This window comes from Chlorocebus sabaeus, chromosome 4 (genome assembly GCF_047675955.1).
Source record: "Chlorocebus sabaeus isolate Y175 chromosome 4, mChlSab1.0.hap1, whole genome shotgun sequence".
NCBI lineage: Eukaryota > Metazoa > Chordata > Mammalia > Primates > Cercopithecidae > Chlorocebus > Chlorocebus sabaeus.
In genome coordinates, this window is record NC_132907.1 from 14,754,554 (window position 1) to 14,772,283 (window position 17,730).

Genomic DNA, 17,730 nt, shown 5'->3' on the forward strand with positions numbered 1-17,730 from the left:
GCAGCTAGAGTGAGAGGATAAGCAATCTCATTCAGGCCAGGCGCGGGGGCTCACACCTGTAATTCCAGCACTTTGGGAGGCCGAGGCGGGCGGATCACGAGGTCAGGAGTTCGAGACCAGCCTGGCTAACACAGTGAAACCTCCATCTCTACTAAAAATACAAAAAATTAGCTGGGTATGGTGGCAGCGACTGTAATCCCAGCTACTCGGGAGACTGAGGCAGGAGAACGGCGTGAACCTGGGAGGCGGAGCTTGCAGTGAGCCAAGATCGTGTCCACAGCCTGGGTGACAGAGCAAGACTCCATCTCAAAAGAAAAAAAGAAACCTCACTCATTTTGGACAAAGAAAAAATTGTGTTTAATAATTTAATCAGGAAAATGAAGCACTCAACATTCATTATGAGTAGTTACACAGAGCACGTAATCATCGGTCTTACCCTCACTGCTTCTCCATGCTCACTTAAAGTTGTTATTTTAACTTGTCACATTTCCATAGCAACTGCTGCCTCCACTTTCACAGCTAAAGTACTAGGAATCCCCCTAAATGTTCCCGTATTAATCGTCAATATTGTAAAAACCTTTGGCTCTTTTCCCAAAATGGCTAGATCTGCCCAGGGTGGTATCAAGAATCAGGATCACTCTTGACCTAAATCTCCTCATCAACTGATCTAATGTATGAAGACCTACCTTTCTTCTTGGTTGGAGAGAGTGGGGTGTCTCTGAGCGAAATCAAATAGAAATGCCTTTCTACCCCAACTGAATGTTAAACCAAATGAAAAACAGCACAAGGGGTAAGACAAGTAGAGGCCCAAATGCCACCTTTATTGGCGTGCAAGGCCAGGACAGAGAATGGAGGAAAGCTTAGAGTAGGAGCAAAATGGATTGTAACTGAGCCCTCCCACCAGAAGACAGACATGGCAGCCTATCCTGGCAGCACTGGGCTCTTGGTGGGAAAAAAAGGCCTGTCTAGGAAAAAAACAGGGGAAATGCATGCTCTGTGTTCAGGCTGGGTCTCAAAAAGGAAAAGGTGAACATGCCCGGACTACGCTTTTGAAATGTGCTGCAGATGCCACACATCCTTACCTGGCACGGAATGAGTAAAGTGACAGATGGAAACCAGTTTATTAATTAAATTCCTTCTACTTGGAAGATAACAGAAAAGAGGGAAAATTGTTCTCCTTCCTGCTCCCACTCCCCCCCACATTGCAAGAGCTACCAAGTAGGATTCTTTAGTGATGGTGTCTCTTGGTTTTCATATACTCTATAGTAACCCAAAGATAGCAGGTTGAAACTTACAATAAAAATACTTCTATCTTAACAACAATAACTCTCTAGTTTTCCTGATGTTTATCTATTCTATTTCCATCTATTTTGTGCCTTATTTAGTTCACATTCATTAAAATTTTTTCTAAACTTAAAAATCAAAATTCTGCCTTATAACTAATCTGAAAACCAACAAACAAAGAAGTTAAGCAAGTTAACTTCTTTAAGTCTCCATTTTCTCTTTGTAAAATGGGGCTAATAGTACCTACGACACAGGGATTGCTGTGAGGATTAAAAGATATTATGCATGTGAAATGCTTAGTCGTCCTATGTCTGGCACCAAAATAACACTCAGTACATATTAGAAAAGGTGATGGTGGTGATGGTGACAGTGATGATGTCAGTTCTTTTGCCCTTTCATTCATGACCTAACTCCAAAATACATCCTGAAGAGTATGACATCTCTTCAGCTGCAAAGTTACTACCTACTCCCTCTCACCTGGACTATTGTAGCAGCCCCCTCCTTGAATAACCTGAGGCCTTGCCCCTCTGTCATGGTTCTTCTATAGCAGGCACAGTGAGCATTTTAAAATATAGATTTGATCTTGTCACTCTCTTACTCTAACCCCTCCAGTGCTTATCATTACAGTTGGAATAACACCCCAATCTCTTATCCCGGCCTGCAGTTTGGACACAAGTTGGCCCTGCCCATCTCTCTGACTTCACCTTCCTCTACTTTCCTGCCAGCTCACCAGTCTGCAACCCCGGGGCCTTGTTTTTTTTCCTCTAACTCCAAGCAGATTCTTTTGGGGGACTCTTTTAGGGAAATTCAGAGTCCAATATCAAAGGATAGTCCCTCCTCCTTTCCGGCTCCAAATTAAGTAGTAAGTTCATCACAAAGTGAAAAATTCAAAATGTAAAGCACCAAGAAAGAAAAGTTAAATCTCTTTTTTCTTCTTTTCTGAGAAATAGTAATCATAATCCTTGGCTCATAACACACTCTGACCATTGGTTCATGCCTTATTTGTGGGATTTTTAAAATGTACAAAAATGTAATAATTAAGCTCATTACTGACAGCCAATAATCCAACATCCAAGTATGATCCAACATCCAAATTTGATCCTCACCTCCCTCCACTTAATGTCACTATCATCCTGAATACAGGATGCAGAAGACCTGAATAGCACTATCAACCACCTTGGGCTAGTTAATATTTATAGAATGTTCCACCCAACATCAGCAGAATATACTTTCTTTTCAAATGTGCATAGAAAATTCACATATATTTGGAAATTCCCAAATATTTGAAAATAAGTAACATACTTCTAATTCCATGGTTCAAAAAGGAAGTCAAAAGAGAAATTAATAAACATTTTGAATTGAATTAAAACTAAAACATAACATGCCAAAACCTGAGGCAAGCAGCTCAAGCAGTGCTTAGAGGGATATGTAGAGCACTAAATATATTAGAAAAGACTGAAGGTTTCAAATCAATGACTGTAGTGAATTCTATAGTGTTATGTTACCTCAGCACCAATTCTGAATATAAGTTGAAATTTCTCATGCCAGAGCAGGGCTTAGTCACACTTGACACAGTTTCCATTTATCTACCTCTTCCCAGTTCCTCAATGTGGTTGATCTAGATAGCCCCCAATACAATTGCCTCTGGTTGACCACCTCCCTACGGGGAAGCTAAATACAGCCCCAGGGACATGCCCCACTGACCCCCACACCCCACACAGACTGCACGGAAATGTCACAGTAACCATCTCTCAGTCACAACGTGGCCCCACAGAACTCATGCCTGCGTGCTTTAAACCCACCAATGAAAACTCCCCATGGGAAACCTGTTTGGATAATACTTTGGACCCCAATAAATGCTTTAATCCCACAAGTCCTCTGTATCTGCCTCTCTCTTGCCCCCACCCGCTGGTTGAGCATGTGTGTCCCAAATGGCCCTGCAAGGTGTGCTGCCCTGTTCTTTCTGGGCTCTGTCAAGGAATCAAACCACTTCTGTTAGGTGATGTGATTTGCTGTGCTGCCTCCTCTTGTGTTTCATCTGCTGAAACACTCAGACTTTTTTCCTGGTCAGGGTTCTCCTAGAGAAAGGCTATCTTGGTGGGAATAAACTAGACACAGGTCAACAAGGAACCACAGGGTGTCTACCAGTAAAACAAGTGTACCGTGAAAGGGACACCTGGGCATGGATCAGACACTTAGGCATTAGGCCGTCCATCCCCCAGGATAAAGAAGTGTCCCATGAAATGTACATTGTAAACATCCATAACCATCAGGGAGTCCCATTACAGCAAGGATGCATGTTATAGCCACTCTCCAGAGAGAGACCTCAAGACCAAATTAGAAAGAATTTCAAAAAAGTATCTAAGCTTCCACTTTAATAAACCAAAAAAGAAAAAGAAAAAGAACAAATTTAAATTCAAAACAAGCAGAAGAAAGTAAATAAAGGCCAAATGACATTGAAAACAAACAAACAAAAAACCCAACAGATTGCTTGATAGTTCATGCTGAAAAAAGAAAGAAAGAAAAGAAAAAAGTAAAATAAATAAAAACAACATAAAATTAGTGAAACAAAAGCTGGTTCTTTGAACAGATCAATAAGATTGTTAGACTTCTAGCTGACTGTGATGGTTAATTCTGTGTATCAACTTGACTGGCCCTAGGGATGGCCAGATTCAACATTATTTCTGGGTGTAACTGTGAAGTTGTTTCTGGATAAGACTGGCATTTGAGTCAGGGGACTCAGTAAAGTAGACTGCCCTCTCCAATGTAGACATCATCCAATCCATTGAGGGCTTGAAATAGAACAAAAGGCAGAGAAAGAAGGAATTTGCCTCTTATTTCTCCCTGACATCTCATCTCATCTTCTCTGGCCCTTGGACTGAGATTTACACAGTGAGCAGCCCCAGTTCTCAGGCCTTCACACTCAGACTGAATTAAACAACTGGTATCTTTGGTTTCCAGCTTGTAGACAGCAGATCGTGGGACTTCTCAGCCTCCACAACTGCATGAACCAATTTCTCATAATAAATCCTCCGTGTTTGTGTGCGTGCGTGTGCATGCATACACGTTCTATTGGTTCTGTTTTTCTGAAGAACCCTGACTAATACACTGACTGAGAAACAAGAGAGAAAGAGAGAAGACACAAATCACCAAAATCAGGAATGAAAGATGAGAAATCACTATAAATCTATGAATATTAAAAAGATAATAAGAGAATATTACAAACAGCTTCATGCCATAAGTTAGACAAATTAGATGCAATGGACAAATTCCCAGAAAGGCACATACCATCAAAGCTCACTCAAGAAAAAATAACCTGAATAGCACTACATCTACTAAAGAAATTGAAGTCATAGTTTGGAACTTTCCAACACAAATATATAACATATACATATATATACATGTATGTATATATACACACCCATAATAGAATGTCATAACAGCTTTATGAAATAATTTTGAAAACTTAGATGAAATGGATAAATTCCTAGCAAAATGACTTACCAGATCAGACTCAAAAAAAACCCTACAGTTTTACAAGTATTTCTTTAACTATTAAAGAGATCTAAGCTGTGGTTAATAACCTTCCCATAAAGAAAACACCAGGCCCCAACGGTTTTACAGGATGTTTGACTAAACCTTCAAGGAACAAATCATTCCAATTTTATATGAACACTTAGAGACAACAGAAAAAGAGGAAGTATTTCCCCAACTAATTTCAAGTACAGTTTAATATTTATATCATAATCAGACATGACGAATACCTCTTCAAATATTTACGGGTCATACATGTTTCCTTCTTTATGATATGCCTATTCATGTTTTTTGTTTGTTTGTTTGTTTGTTTTTGGGAGACGGAGTCTCGCTCTGTTGCCCAGGCTACAGTGCAGTGGTGTGATCTTGGTTCACTGCAACCTCTGCCACCCGGGTTCAAGCGATTCTCCTGCCTCAGCCTCCGAAGTAGCTGGGACTACAGGCAGATGCCACCACGCCCAGCTAATTTTTTTTTTTTTTTTTTTTGTATTTTTAGTAAAGAGATGGGGGTTTCACTATGTTGGCCAGGCTGGTCTCGAACTCCTGACTTCAAGCGATCCACCTGCCTCAGCCTCCCAAAGTGCTAGGATTACAGGTTTGAGCCACCACGGCTGGCCTATTCATGTGTTTTATCATGTTTTCTCATTGTATTATTTGTTCTCTTCTTATTGTTATGTAGAAGGGATTTTTTTGTTTGTTTCTTTTGAGACAAAGTCTCACTCTATTGCCCACGCTAGAGTGCAATGGAGTGATCTCGGCTGATTGCAACCTCTGCCTCCTGAGTTCAAGTGATTTTCCTGCCTCAGTCTCCTGAGTAACTGGGATTACAGGCATGCACCACCATGTGTGGCCAATTTTTGTATTTTCAGTACAGAGGGGGTTTCACCATGTTGGCCAGGCTGGTCTCAAACTCCTGACCTCAGGTGATCCCCCTGCCTTAGCCTCCCAAAGTGCTGGGATTACAGGCGTGAGCCACCGTGCCTGGCCAGAAATTTTTTAAAATATTAATCCTTTGTAAGTTTTGTGGCTATGGATAGCAATCCTCAGTATGTAACTTGTCTTTTCACTTTCTTTCAGATATTTTTTGATGAAGAGGGTGTTAATTTTAATATGATCAAACTTATCGTTCTTGTCATGTGCAGACTAAGTTCAAAAAGATATTCACCTTTGTTCTCTATTAAGAATTTCAAAGTTTTCTTGTTGATATTTAAGACCTTAATTTATCCGGAGTTGATTTTTGCTTTCAAGGTGAGATAGTGACACAATTTCATTGGGTAATCACTTTTTGTGCAGCTCCATCTTTTTTAAATATTAATTTATTTTTAATTATTTATTCTTTAACAAAATCTGTGTATATTTATGGTGCACAACATAATATATATATACATTGTACAATGGTTAAATAGAGCTAACTAACATATGCATTACCTCAAATACTTTTGTATAATTTTTCTGTGGTGAGAACACTTAAAATTATTCTCTTAGCAATTTTCAATATATACTTTGTTATTTATACAGTTGACCCTTGAACAACATGGGATTTAGGGATGCTGACCTCCCCACACAGTAGAAAATCTGTGTATAACTTCTGACTTTCCAAAAACTTAACTACTAATAGCCTACTGTTGACTGGATAACATAAACAGCCTATTAACACATATTTCATGTTACGTGTATTACATACCATATTCTTACAATAAATTAAGCCACAGAAATGAATGTTAATAACAAAATTATAAAGAAGAGAACATATATTTACTACTCATTAAGTGGAAATGGATCACCATAAAGGTCTTCATCCTCACAGTCTTCACATTGAGTAGGCTGAGGAGGAGTAAGAGGATGAGGAGTTCTTGCTTTCTCAGGATGTCAGAGGTAGAAGAAAATCTGCCTGTTGTGGACTTGCACAATTCAAACCCATGTTGTCTGTGGGTCAACTGGAGTCACCGTGTTATTCAACAAGTCTCTTGAAAATTTACTCCTCCTGTCAAACTAAACCTTTGTATCCTTTGACCAACATCTCCCCAAATACCCCCAACTCCCATGCCCATCATTCTACTCACTTCTTCTATCAGTTCAAAATTTTTAGATTCCACATATAAGTGAAAACATACAGTATTTGTCTTTTTGTGCCTGGCTTCTTTCATTTACCATAATGTCCTCCAGGTTCATCTATGTTGTTGCAAATAACAAGATTTCCTTCTTTTTTGTTTTTTTTTTTTTTTTTTTTTTTGAGACGGAGTCTCACTGTGTCGCCCAGGCTGGAGTGCAGTGGCCAGATCTCAGCTCACTGCAAGCTCCGCCTCCCGGGTTTATGCCATTCTCCTGCCTCAGCCTCCCAAGTAGCTGGGACTACAGGCGCCCACCACCTCGCCTAGCTAGTTTTTTTTGTATTTTTAGTAGAGACGGGGTTTCACCGTGTTAGCCAGGATGGCTGCCATCTCCTGACCTCGTGATCTGCCCATCTCGGCCTCCCAAAGTGCTGGGATTACAGGCTTGAGCCACCACGCCCGGCTGATTTCCTTCTTTTTAATGGCTGAATAGTATTCTGTTGTGTATATAAACCATTTTTTATTTGTCCATTCATTTACTGTTGTACTGATTCCATATCTTGGCTATTGTGACTAATGCTGCAATGAACATGGAAGTTCAGACATCTCTTTGACATACTGATTTTATTTGCTTTAGATATATACCCAGCAGTGAGACTGCTGACTCACACGGTAGATAGATTTTTGTTTTTGGTTTGTTTTTTTTTTTTTTGAGACAGAGTCTCAGTCTGTTGCTCAGGCTGGAGTGCAGTGGTGCGAGCTCTGCTCCCTGCAACCTCTGCCTCCTGGGTTCAAGTAATTCTCCTGCCTTAGCCTCCTGAGTGGCTGGGATTACAGGCACCTGCCAATACACTCAGCTAATTTTTGTATTTTTAGTACAGACAGGATTTTGCCACGTTGGCCAGGCTGGTCTGGAACTCCTGACTTCAGTTGATCCACCCACCTCAGCCTCCCAAAGTGCTGGGATTACAGGTGTGAGCCACCATGCCTGGCCTGATTTTTTATTTTTGCAAACCCTCCACACTGTTTTCCATAAGGGTTGTACTAGTTTACATTCCACTGAATGTACACAAGGGTTTCTGTTTCTCCACATCTGCACTAACACTTAGCTTTCATCTTTTTGGCAATAGCCATTCTAACAGGTGTGAGGTGATCTCTCACAGTTTTAATTTGCATTTCCCTGATGATTAGTGATTCTGAGCATTTTTCATATACCTGATATTCATTCTTGTGTTTTCTTTTGAGAAATGTGTATTCAAGTCCTTTGCTCATTTTTCAGTTGGATTGTTTTCTTGCTAGTGTGTTCTTTATATATTTTGGACAGTATCACATATATGCTTTGCAAATATTTTCTGCCATTATGAGGTTGTCTCCTCTGCTGTTTCCTTTGCTGTGCAGAGGATTTTTAATTTGTGTAATCCCATTTGTCTATTTTTACTTTTGTTTCCTGTGCTTTTGAGGTCATATCCAAACAACCTTGTCCAGACCAATGGACAAGGGGAGCTTTTCCCTATTTTTCTAGTGGTTTACAGTTTCAGGTCTTGTGTTTAAATCGTTAATCCACTTTGAGTTGATTTATACATATATCGTATATGCATCCAGTTTCATTCTTCTGCATGTGGATATCCTATTTTCCAAACACCATTTGCTGAAGAAAATGTCCTTTCCCAGTTTGTCCTCGCAGCATCTTTGTCAAATATCAATGGACAGTAAGGCCTAGTGCGGTGGCTCGTGCCTATAATCTCTTGACTTTGGGAGGCGAGGAGGGCCCATCACTTGTGGTCAGGAGTTCAGGACCAGCCTAACCAAAATGGTGAAACCTCGTCTCTACTAAAAATACAAAAATTAGGCTGGGCACAGTGGCTCACGTATGTAATCCCAGCACTCTGATAGGCAGAGGAGGGTGGATCACTTGAAGTTAGGAGTTCCAGACTATCCTGGCCAACATGGTGGTATCCTCTACCAAAAATACAAAAATTAACTAGACATGGTGGTGCACGCCTGTAATCCCAGCTACTCAGACGGTTGAGGAAGGAGAATCACTGGAGCCCAGGAGGCAGAGGTTGCAGTGAGCCAAGACTGCACCATTGCACTCCAGCCTGCGTGACAGAGTAAGACTCCATCTCAAAAAAAAAAAAAAAAAAATTAGCTGGGTGTGGTGGCGCATGCCTGTGATCCCAGATACTCAGGAGGCTGAGGGAGGAGAATCACTTGAACCCAGGAGGTGGAGGTGGAGGTTGCAGTGAGCCGAGATGGCGCCACTGCACTTCAACCTGGGCAACAGGGTGAGACTCTGTATTCAAAAAAAAAAAAAAAAAAAAAAAAAAAAAAATCAATTGACACTAAATGTGTGGAATTATTTCTGGGTTTTTCTGTTCTATGGCTCCATGTGTCTTTTTAAATGCCAATCCCATATTGTTTTGATTATTATAACTTTGTAGTGTACTTTGAAGTCAGGTAGTATGATGCCTCTAGCTTTGTTCTTTTTGATCAAGATTGCTTTGGCTATTCATGGTCTTCTGTGGTTCCTTTTGAATCTTAGGATTATTTTTTCTATTTCCCTGAAAAACATCATTGGAATTTTTTAAGAGATGGTATCTCACTATATTGCCCAGCTTGGACTCAAACTTCTGGGCTTAAGAGATCCTTCTACCTCAATCTCCTGAATTTCTGGGAGTACAAGGACACTTTGATAAAGATTGTATTGAATCTGTAAACCATTTCAACTAGTATAGACAACCTTAATAATATTAATTCTTCCAATCTGTGAACATGGGATGTCTTTCCATTTGTATGTGTCCACTTCAATTTCTTTCATCAATGTTTTATAGTTTTCAGAATGCAGACCTTTCACCTTCTTGGTTAAACTTATTCCTAAGTTATTTCATTTTTCTTTCTGTAGTTATTATAAATGGGATTGCTTTCTTGATTTCTTTTTAACATAGTTGTTAGTGTATAGAAACACGACAGATTTTTGTATGTTGATTTTACATACTGCAGCTTCGGTTAATTCATTCGTTAGTTCTAACAAGTTTTGGTGCAGTTTTTTTAAGGTTTTTCTATATACAGGATCACATCACGTGCAAACAAATACAATTTAATTTCTTCCTTTCCAAACCAAATGCCTTCTCTTTCTTACCTAATTGCTCTGGCTAGGACTTCTAGCTCTACCTTTTTGAAAGTCCCTCCTTTACCCATTGATCTGACATCTACTTTTGTCATTTAATAATATTCTATACTCATATGAATCTCTTGCTGGGATTTGTTCATTCTGTTCTATTCAACAATTTGTCTATTTCTGTACCAAAATTGTACTCTCTTAGTTGTACTCTCTTAGTTGCATTAAACATTCCCATATCTGGTAGGGCTAGTCCTTCTCCGGAAGCATTATGGCTATTCGTGGCTCTTTACTCCTCCAGCTTTGATTTCATGTTTCATCTCTGTAATTATTTTCCTGCAAATAGTCTTAATCCCTTGCCCTCCCTCCATCATACTTATCTGACTAGACTTCAACTCCAGCCATTTAAATCCACATCCTCACCTATTCAGTTATTTCACTGAACGAATCTGAAGAAATACACATAACTCATTGATGTCACTTCATAAACACAGATTTCAAATGGGCTCTCAGAACTGCTCAACAACCCTATTTTCTTGTCAATGTATTTTCCTACCATTCTAGATTAGGAGGCAGTATAACATACGGGTCAAATATAAGATTCTAAAACCAGATTACCTGGGTTAAAATCTTAGTTCTACCACTTACTAAATATGTGAGCTTGGGCAAGTTAAATTCACCAAAGCCTCAGTTTTTGTATATCTATCCCTCAGTAAAATTCCTTATGAGAATGAGTTAATAAATATAAGCCAAAAATAGAATCTGGCACATAGTAAGTACTATCTAACGCTTGTATTGTTATCATTGATGACGATTTCACATCTTACCTTCTCTCCTCAAGCCTTTTTCTCCCACTCTCTCTTCATTGATGGCTTTGCTTTTTATTTCATTGAAAAAATAAGTCAAAAGTGAAGTTCCACAACCTCCTATCATCAAATCTTCCAATTTACTTGCAGCTGTACCCATCACTCTATTACTGTACATAAACTGTTATTGTTCCTACAGTTAACTCCTCCACTTGGGCACCCTTCTAGTCTAAAGGACTTGCTCCTGCAATTATCCCCTTTCTCTGCAGAATAACCCATTTTTAATTTTCTCAACCTGATCAGCATACAAAAATGTCATAAAAGTTGTCATCTTAAAAATAAAACCCTCCAACTTCACATTTCCCTCCTAAAAGGGTCCCATTTCTCTGCACATAAAAAATGTCTTGCAAAAATTGTCTATAGCTGCTGTCTAGACTTCCTTCCCTCCCATATTCTCTTCACTCTGATCCCATCAGCCTTTCACTTTCAGTACTCCATGGAATCCCCATTTGACAAAGTGACCAGTAACCTCCACATTTTCAAGTCCAAAAGACAATTCTCAGTCCTCATCTTATCTCTTTTCACACTTTCTCACTCCCTTCTTCACTTGGCTTTGAACAGAGTGTAACATTGGCCACTGTTTCTTCATCTGTTTTGCTTCACCTGCCATCTTTTCTGTACCACTAAACTTTGCTGTGCTCAGGACTCTAATCTTTCTCTGTTCTACCTACAGTCATCACCTAAGCTATCTCAATCAGAGCCATAGTTTTAATACTATTTATTCATTGATGACTCCTGAGCTTCATATCATATATCCAACTGTCCACTCCACATCCCTGGATGTTTGGCAGCTCAAACTTAACATATCCAAACCAGAACTCTTCATTTCCTCCTTTGAAATTTGCTCCTCTCCTAGTATTTCCCACTTTAGAACTCACCCAACTCACAACTCACAACTCTACAACTCACCCAAGTGCTGAGGTAAAAAATCATAGGGGTGTAATTAACTCCTCTCCCACATCCTGCAGTCCTGAGCAAATTCTGTTCATTCTACCACCAAGCAGTGTATCTGACCCAACCACTTTTTACCACCTCCACTGAGGGTCCAAGCTATCACCATCTCTCGTCTGAACTATTGCAATACCTTCCGAAGGGGCCTCCCAGATTCACGTCTTTTTCTCCTCTCAACAGCCAGAGTAATCCCATAAAAATATAAATCTTATTTTGCTACCAACTCCCATGCTCAAAACTTTACAATGGCCTTAAATCACCAGAAGAGTAGAAAAAAGGCTTTACCATGGCCTACAGGATCCACATATTCCTGTGTAATTCTCAGACCCCATCTAGTGCCACACTACTCCTCAGTCACTAAGCTCCCCTTCTTCACTGATCTTTCAGTTCTTAAAAAGCACTAGCCCCTTCTACATCTCGAGATGTCTCCTTAACCTACCCTATCCAGAGTAGCCACCCCCATTCCCAAGTCACTATCACCCATTCAACTATATTTTCTCTATAGCGCTACAGTATGTAAAATGATCTGTTTAATTATTTGATTTACATCTATCTATCTGGTCTGTCCTCTCACACTTAAAATATAAACTCTATCAGAGCAGAAACCTTCACCCTCTTAATTTAACTGCCATATTCCCGGTACCTACAACAGCGTCTGGCACATAGAAGGCATTTTTTAAAATCCTTGCTGAGTGAACCAATATCCCAGAAACCTCTCATGGCTAGTTCATCTTACAGGAGAAACAGTATTAGAGTTAATTAAATGGCCAGGCGCGGTGGCTCACGCCTGTAATCTCAGCACTTCGGGAGGCCGAGGCGGACGGATCACTTGAAGTCAGGAGTTTGAGACCAGCCTGGCCAACATGGTGAAACCCCGTCTCTACTGAAAATACAAAAATTAGCCGGGAACGGGGGCGGGCGCCTGTAATCCCAGCTACTCAGGAGGCTGAGGTGGGACAATCGCTTGAACCCGGGAAGTGGAGGTTGTAGTGAGCCGAGATCACACCACTGCACTCCAGCATGGGCGACAGAGTGAGACCCTGCTTCAGAAAAAAATAAATAAATAAATAAACTAAATGACTCGCCAGTCAAAATAAACGGCAGCTTTAGGGTTAAAGGCGCAGTCTGGCTCCAAAGCTTGGGGTTTTAGTTACTATATTACATTGCTTCACTACATTTTAAAATTTACTGTGCTGCTTGTGAGCACGAATTAAGGCTCAGAAGTCTAATTTTCCAGACTACTCGCAGGACTCCCGCCCCAGTACGCTCCACAGATTCAGCTCACCGACTCCTTCCTCCCTGGACCTAGCTCCGCCCAGCCCAGCCCCGCGACCTGCTCGCCGTAGCTTCGGCAAGAGCACCTACGCGGTGAGAGGGTCCCATGCAAAGCATTCTGGGATTGGTAGCCATGTTCCTCCGGTCTCCAGCATTCACATGAAAAGGGGGGAAAAACCCATGCAAATTAGATATCTCTGAATTTCGTGCAAATTAAATAAGACGCAGATTCTAGCTCCGGAAAGTGATGTAAACCCGTTGTTTTCAAAGGAGAGACTCCAGCCTCGGGTCAGGCGCGGCGCAGACAGCGGCGCGGGGTCCTTGACTGGGCGGGGCTTGCTCGCGGTGGTTTGTGGCTCCTTCCTGCGCTGCTTCTCTCTTTCGCTCAGGCCGGTGGCGCCGACAGAATGGGTGAGCTGACCTGGCCAGTCTAAGGGCGCCGCAAGTGGGACTTGGGGTCTTAGGGACTGGCGGGCGGATGCGAATAGAATAGGGAGGGGGATGCCACGGGGAGGCTTCATGGCGGAGAGGCTCCATGGCGGAGGGCCGGGGAAGCGCCACTCCGGGCCGCACATGGTCCGGCGTGGAAGGGGCCCATGAGGCGTGGAGGCCGCCGAGGTCGGGGTACCGAGGGACACAGGGAGGCCGGCGCTTCCTCCCAAGCATTCGAGCGGGGCCTAGTCCTTCGGGAGAACACATTCTCCGGAGCTCTCTTCGAACGTTCATTAGTCGGTTCAGGGGAACCTGAAGGCCAGATGTTGGGCCCACAGGCCAGTAAATAGTACGAGAGCCAATAGGCTTAAGGGTTTATTGCAGATGAGGCGAGTGTCTTAGAAGATGGGAAATATGTAGATGGCGTGTTTTTGCAGAAGAACTAAAATAGTTAATTTTCAGGCAAGTGTCGTGGACTTCGTACTGCTAGGAAGCTCCGCAGTCACCGACGAGACCAGAAGTGGCATGATAAACAGTACAAGAAAGCCCATTTGGGCACAGCCCTGAAGGCCAACCCTTTTGGAGGTGCTTCTCATGCAAAAGGAATCGTCCTGGAAAAAGTGTAAGTCCATTGCTTCCGTCAGTTTTAGTTTATTATAGGAATTCGAGACATAAACTTACGAATTCTTATCTTAAAAGTAGTTACAGGTTTTTGTGTAGTAGTGTTCATTTGGGCATTACGGGGTAAAATTGCAAAGCGTTTATTCTGTTTAAAAGTTGGTAAGATTAGTGTTTGGGAATTAGGTAGTTAAGGTTTTTACTTAACGTTGGCCTGGGAGGAATTGGAGAAGATACTAACTGATGAAGTAAAGGACACAAACACTTTTACTGTGGGAGCTGTTACAAGTAAATGTCACATGTCAGCTATTGAATCTGCAATCAAATGATTTTTCGACTTGATAAAGGTAAGGTGAAAAGAAGTGACTTGCATCAGAATTAACTGAGGTCGTACACCTAAGATTGAGACATGAAACTGCCAGTACTTGACTGGTTTTGACTTTAAAAAATGATAATTTCACATAGTTCAGTCGTATTTGATGATAGATCCATTTGAACTCAGACTTTCTAATTTTTTTTTTTTTTTTTGAGACAGAGTCTAGCTCTGTCGTCCAGGCTGGAGTGCAGTAGCGCCATCTCGGCTCCCTGCAACCTTAGCCTCCCAGGTTTAAGCAATTCTCCTGCCTCAGCCTCCCAGGTAGCTGGGATTACAGGAGCCCACCACTATGCCAGCTAATATTTTGTATTTTTAGTAGAGATGGGGTTTCGCCATGTTGACCAGGCTGGTCTCAAACTCCTGACCTCAGGTGATCCGCCTGCCTCGGCCTCCCGAAGTGCCCTGATTACAAGCGTGAGCCACTGTGCCCAGCACAGACTTTCTAATTCTTATCTTAGGTTTTTTTTTGAGACAGGGTCTCTTGTTATACAGGCTGGCAGTCTTGACCTCCTAGGCATAGATCCTCTCACGTCAGCCTCCCAAGTAATTGGGGCTACGGGCCCATGCTGCCACTCCAGTCTAATGTTATAACTGTAAAAGGTCTAGAAATTTCCCCCATTGTGCTAATGAAATTAAGACTGGCAGAAAACTTGGTTGACATCACAGGACTTTAGCTCAGCCATTTGAGGTTAGATTGAAAAGTTAGAAACAGTTTCTCAGTAGTTCTCTAGTTAATGTGAAAAAATTATCCTTTTTCAGAAAGCCAGCTCACTCTGCTATGCCTTTTATATTTCAGAGGAGTTGAAGCCAAACAGCCAAATTCTGCCATTAGGAAGTGTGTCAGGGTCCAGCTGATCAAGAATGGCAAGAAAATCACAGCCTTTGTACCCAACGACGGTTGCTTGAACTTTATTGAGGTGAGTATTTCAACTGTTTTGTACTTTCTGTTCTTGGGGCGGGGGGCTTCCTCACATTTTTATCTGATGCAAGGGAGTTTCCTCACATGAAAGTATTTTTGTGATTGCCATTGACACTAGAAATAAACTTTTTATTTTATTCCAGGAAAACGATGAAGTTCTGGTTGCTGGATTTGGTCGCAAAGGTCATGCTGTTGGTGATATTCCAGGAGTCCGCTTTAAGGTTGTCAAAGTAGCCAATGTGTCTCTTCTGGCCCTATACAAAGGCAAGAAGGAAAGACCAAGATCATAAATTTTAATGGTGAAAACACTGTAGTAATAAATTTTCTTATGCCAAAAAATGTTTGTATCTTATTGTCCCCCGTTCTCACCACAAAGATTGTGTTCTTTACCATACCTCCCCCGCCTTTTTTTTAAAATCCTAAACCAGCGAACACAGGACCTGTACCAATTTTAGGAGATGATAAGACAGTGTTGTTTCAGGATTCTCTAGAGTTAATAACATTTGTAACTTGGCACAGTTTCCCTCATCCTGTGGAATAAGAAAATGAGATAGAGCTGGAATAAATGTGCAGTATTGTTGTATTACTTTAACAACTTTCATGCAACTTCAAAAACTCACTTAAATTCTAGTGAGATGCTTTCTTTTTAATTCTTGGTATTTTCCATATCTGGTGTGACACTTCAAGCAGTTACCAAGTTTCATGGCACATAGATAATCTTAGGTACCCTTGGAAATGCACATTCTTGTATCCGTCTTTCAGAGACTCAGGTGATAAATAGTAACCTCAAAATTGCTCCCCACTGTGTTTAAAGGTGTCAGGATCTGTGTTGTAATGTGTCTATGTGACTGTGTTTAGGATACAGGCACTGGATCATTTAGTTGATGGAAGTATATGTCAGGCAAGGGAGATCAGGTATATGACAAGACTGATGTTTTCAGTATCTTCTCATGAGGTTGTCAGTGACCTTCATGTCTTCAAAGACCAGTCAGCAAATGAAGTAGTTTAGAGATAAGACTGTTGTGTTTTGATAATTTAAGCTAGGTATTCAGTACATGTGGATTTTGCTCTCCACAAATACTTTTTACAGAATTTTCATGGATACAGTGGCATGGTTGAAATGAAGCTATTAGCCTTCTGATTTAAATCTGATATAAGAAACTCCTGGTAACAAATAGTAAATATGGATTAATTAGCCCTTTGATCAGAGCCTAGCTTTACATTGTTTAGGATCTTTGGAAAACAATTGCTTTGGTTGCCCATTTTCTGTAGGATCAAGAGCAGAACCTTTGCCATGACACAGAAGAATCCAGGTTGTGCCTCATCCCTGCATATTCCAGCCTTAGCCTGCCATTTCTCCCCTTGGCTCTGTGCTCCAGCAACACTGGTCTCAGTTGGTCATGCTCTAACTTGTGTTCCACATCCATCCTCAGGACCTCTGTTACTATGGTGCTTTGCTTGTCGCCCGCTCTTCAGAGCTCCTATTTTCCAGCACACTTGGGTTTATCTCTTGATGCCAATGCTGCTGCTGCTAGTCTCTCTCCACAAGGGCGGAAAGGCTGCCTGTTGGTTTGTACCAGCGTTTCCCAACGTGTAGCTGCAGTCAGTATTTGACTAAACCGTTCCCAAGGGCTCAGCAGATGCTTTCGGATGGGCCTTAATTGACCCAACCCTTTGTGATGCGAGAGAGATTGCTGGGCCTCGTTCACCGGGCCAGAACCAGGGAAAGAGGCCGCGGTAGCAGCGCGGTTCCAGGCCCCGGACGTCAGGCGCGGGGCGGGCAGCTCTCGCCCGGCGGTGGGGTCCTTGTGATCGCAGGGCGGGGCCCACCAGGAAGGGGCTGGGACAGCGCGGACGCCCAGGGTCTTCTCCCGGTTCTCCTGCTTTCTTTGACACGTCAAGACACCTTCGAGGATGGCTCGCAGCTGTACCCTCTTGGCTGCACCCGGGACGCCCTTTTCACTTGCTAAGCAGTTCTACCTGAGGCCCAGGGGCCGCCAGATTGACCCATAAATAATCTCCGGCGCCTCAGATCCAGAAGCGGCTGAGCCTGATCTTAGTGCCTTCTCCTTTCTCTGTGTGGCCTCCCAACCTCTTTCACCACGGCCATGTGTCCGAGGCCGCTTCCTTCATGTATCCAACATGAAATGGATGCCTGGTACTTTGCTGGGCCTGACTGTGCAAGCCCAGGTCTATGGTGAGAGCAACAGTACACTCACCTTGGGCACAAAATGTATGCAAAATTCCAGCAGCTTTTTTTTTCTTGGTAGATGTAGAAAAGCTAATTCTAAAACTTACATGGAGGC

At 41.9% G+C, this 17,730-nt stretch overlaps 2 protein-coding genes across 19 annotated transcripts in view; one reads left to right on the plus strand and one right to left on the minus strand.

The window, feature by feature from the left end:
• LOC103224026 (V-type proton ATPase subunit S1-like protein) overlaps positions 1-13,183 on the minus strand; it is a 110,295-nt gene extending 97,112 nt beyond the window's left edge. For 13 of the 18 annotated variants that reach the window (XR_012092731.1, XR_012092730.1, XR_005234611.2 and 10 more), the window contains exon 1: positions 10,815-13,113. Coding sequence is in view for 3 of the 18 variants with exons in the window: in XM_007977182.3 (XP_007975373.3) it covers positions 10,815-10,971 (157 nt within the window). In the remaining 15 variants the exon portion in view is untranslated. Of the gene's footprint in view, positions 1-10,814 lie in introns of all 18 variants that reach the window. The other 5 variants (XM_037982174.2, XM_037982172.2, XM_037982173.2 and 2 more) reach the window with 4 other exon arrangements.
• A 16-nt stretch (positions 13,184-13,199) lies between these two features.
• Positions 13,200-15,763, plus strand: RPS23 (ribosomal protein S23). The gene is made up of 4 exons (XM_007977194.3): positions 13,200-13,490; positions 13,974-14,133; positions 15,302-15,422; positions 15,568-15,763. The coding sequence occupies exons 1-4, from the start codon at positions 13,487-13,489 to the stop codon at positions 15,712-15,714; spliced, it is 432 nt and encodes a 143-aa protein (XP_007975385.1). The 5' UTR covers positions 13,200-13,486; the 3' UTR covers positions 15,715-15,763.
• Positions 15,764-17,730: the final 1,967 nt, after the last annotated feature.

What these genes read in the sequence shown, in the direction of transcription:
- RPS23 (XM_007977194.3), top strand. An exon ending in GGAATCGTCCTGGAAAAAGT is followed by an intron (nt 14,134 to 15,301) that starts GTAAGTCCATTG and finishes TTTATATTTCAG; the next exon opens with AGGAGTTGAAGCCAAACAGC. An exon ending in GTTGCTTGAACTTTATTGAG is followed by an intron (nt 15,423 to 15,567) that starts GTGAGTATTTCA and finishes ATTTTATTCCAG; the next exon opens with GAAAACGATGAAGTTCTGGT.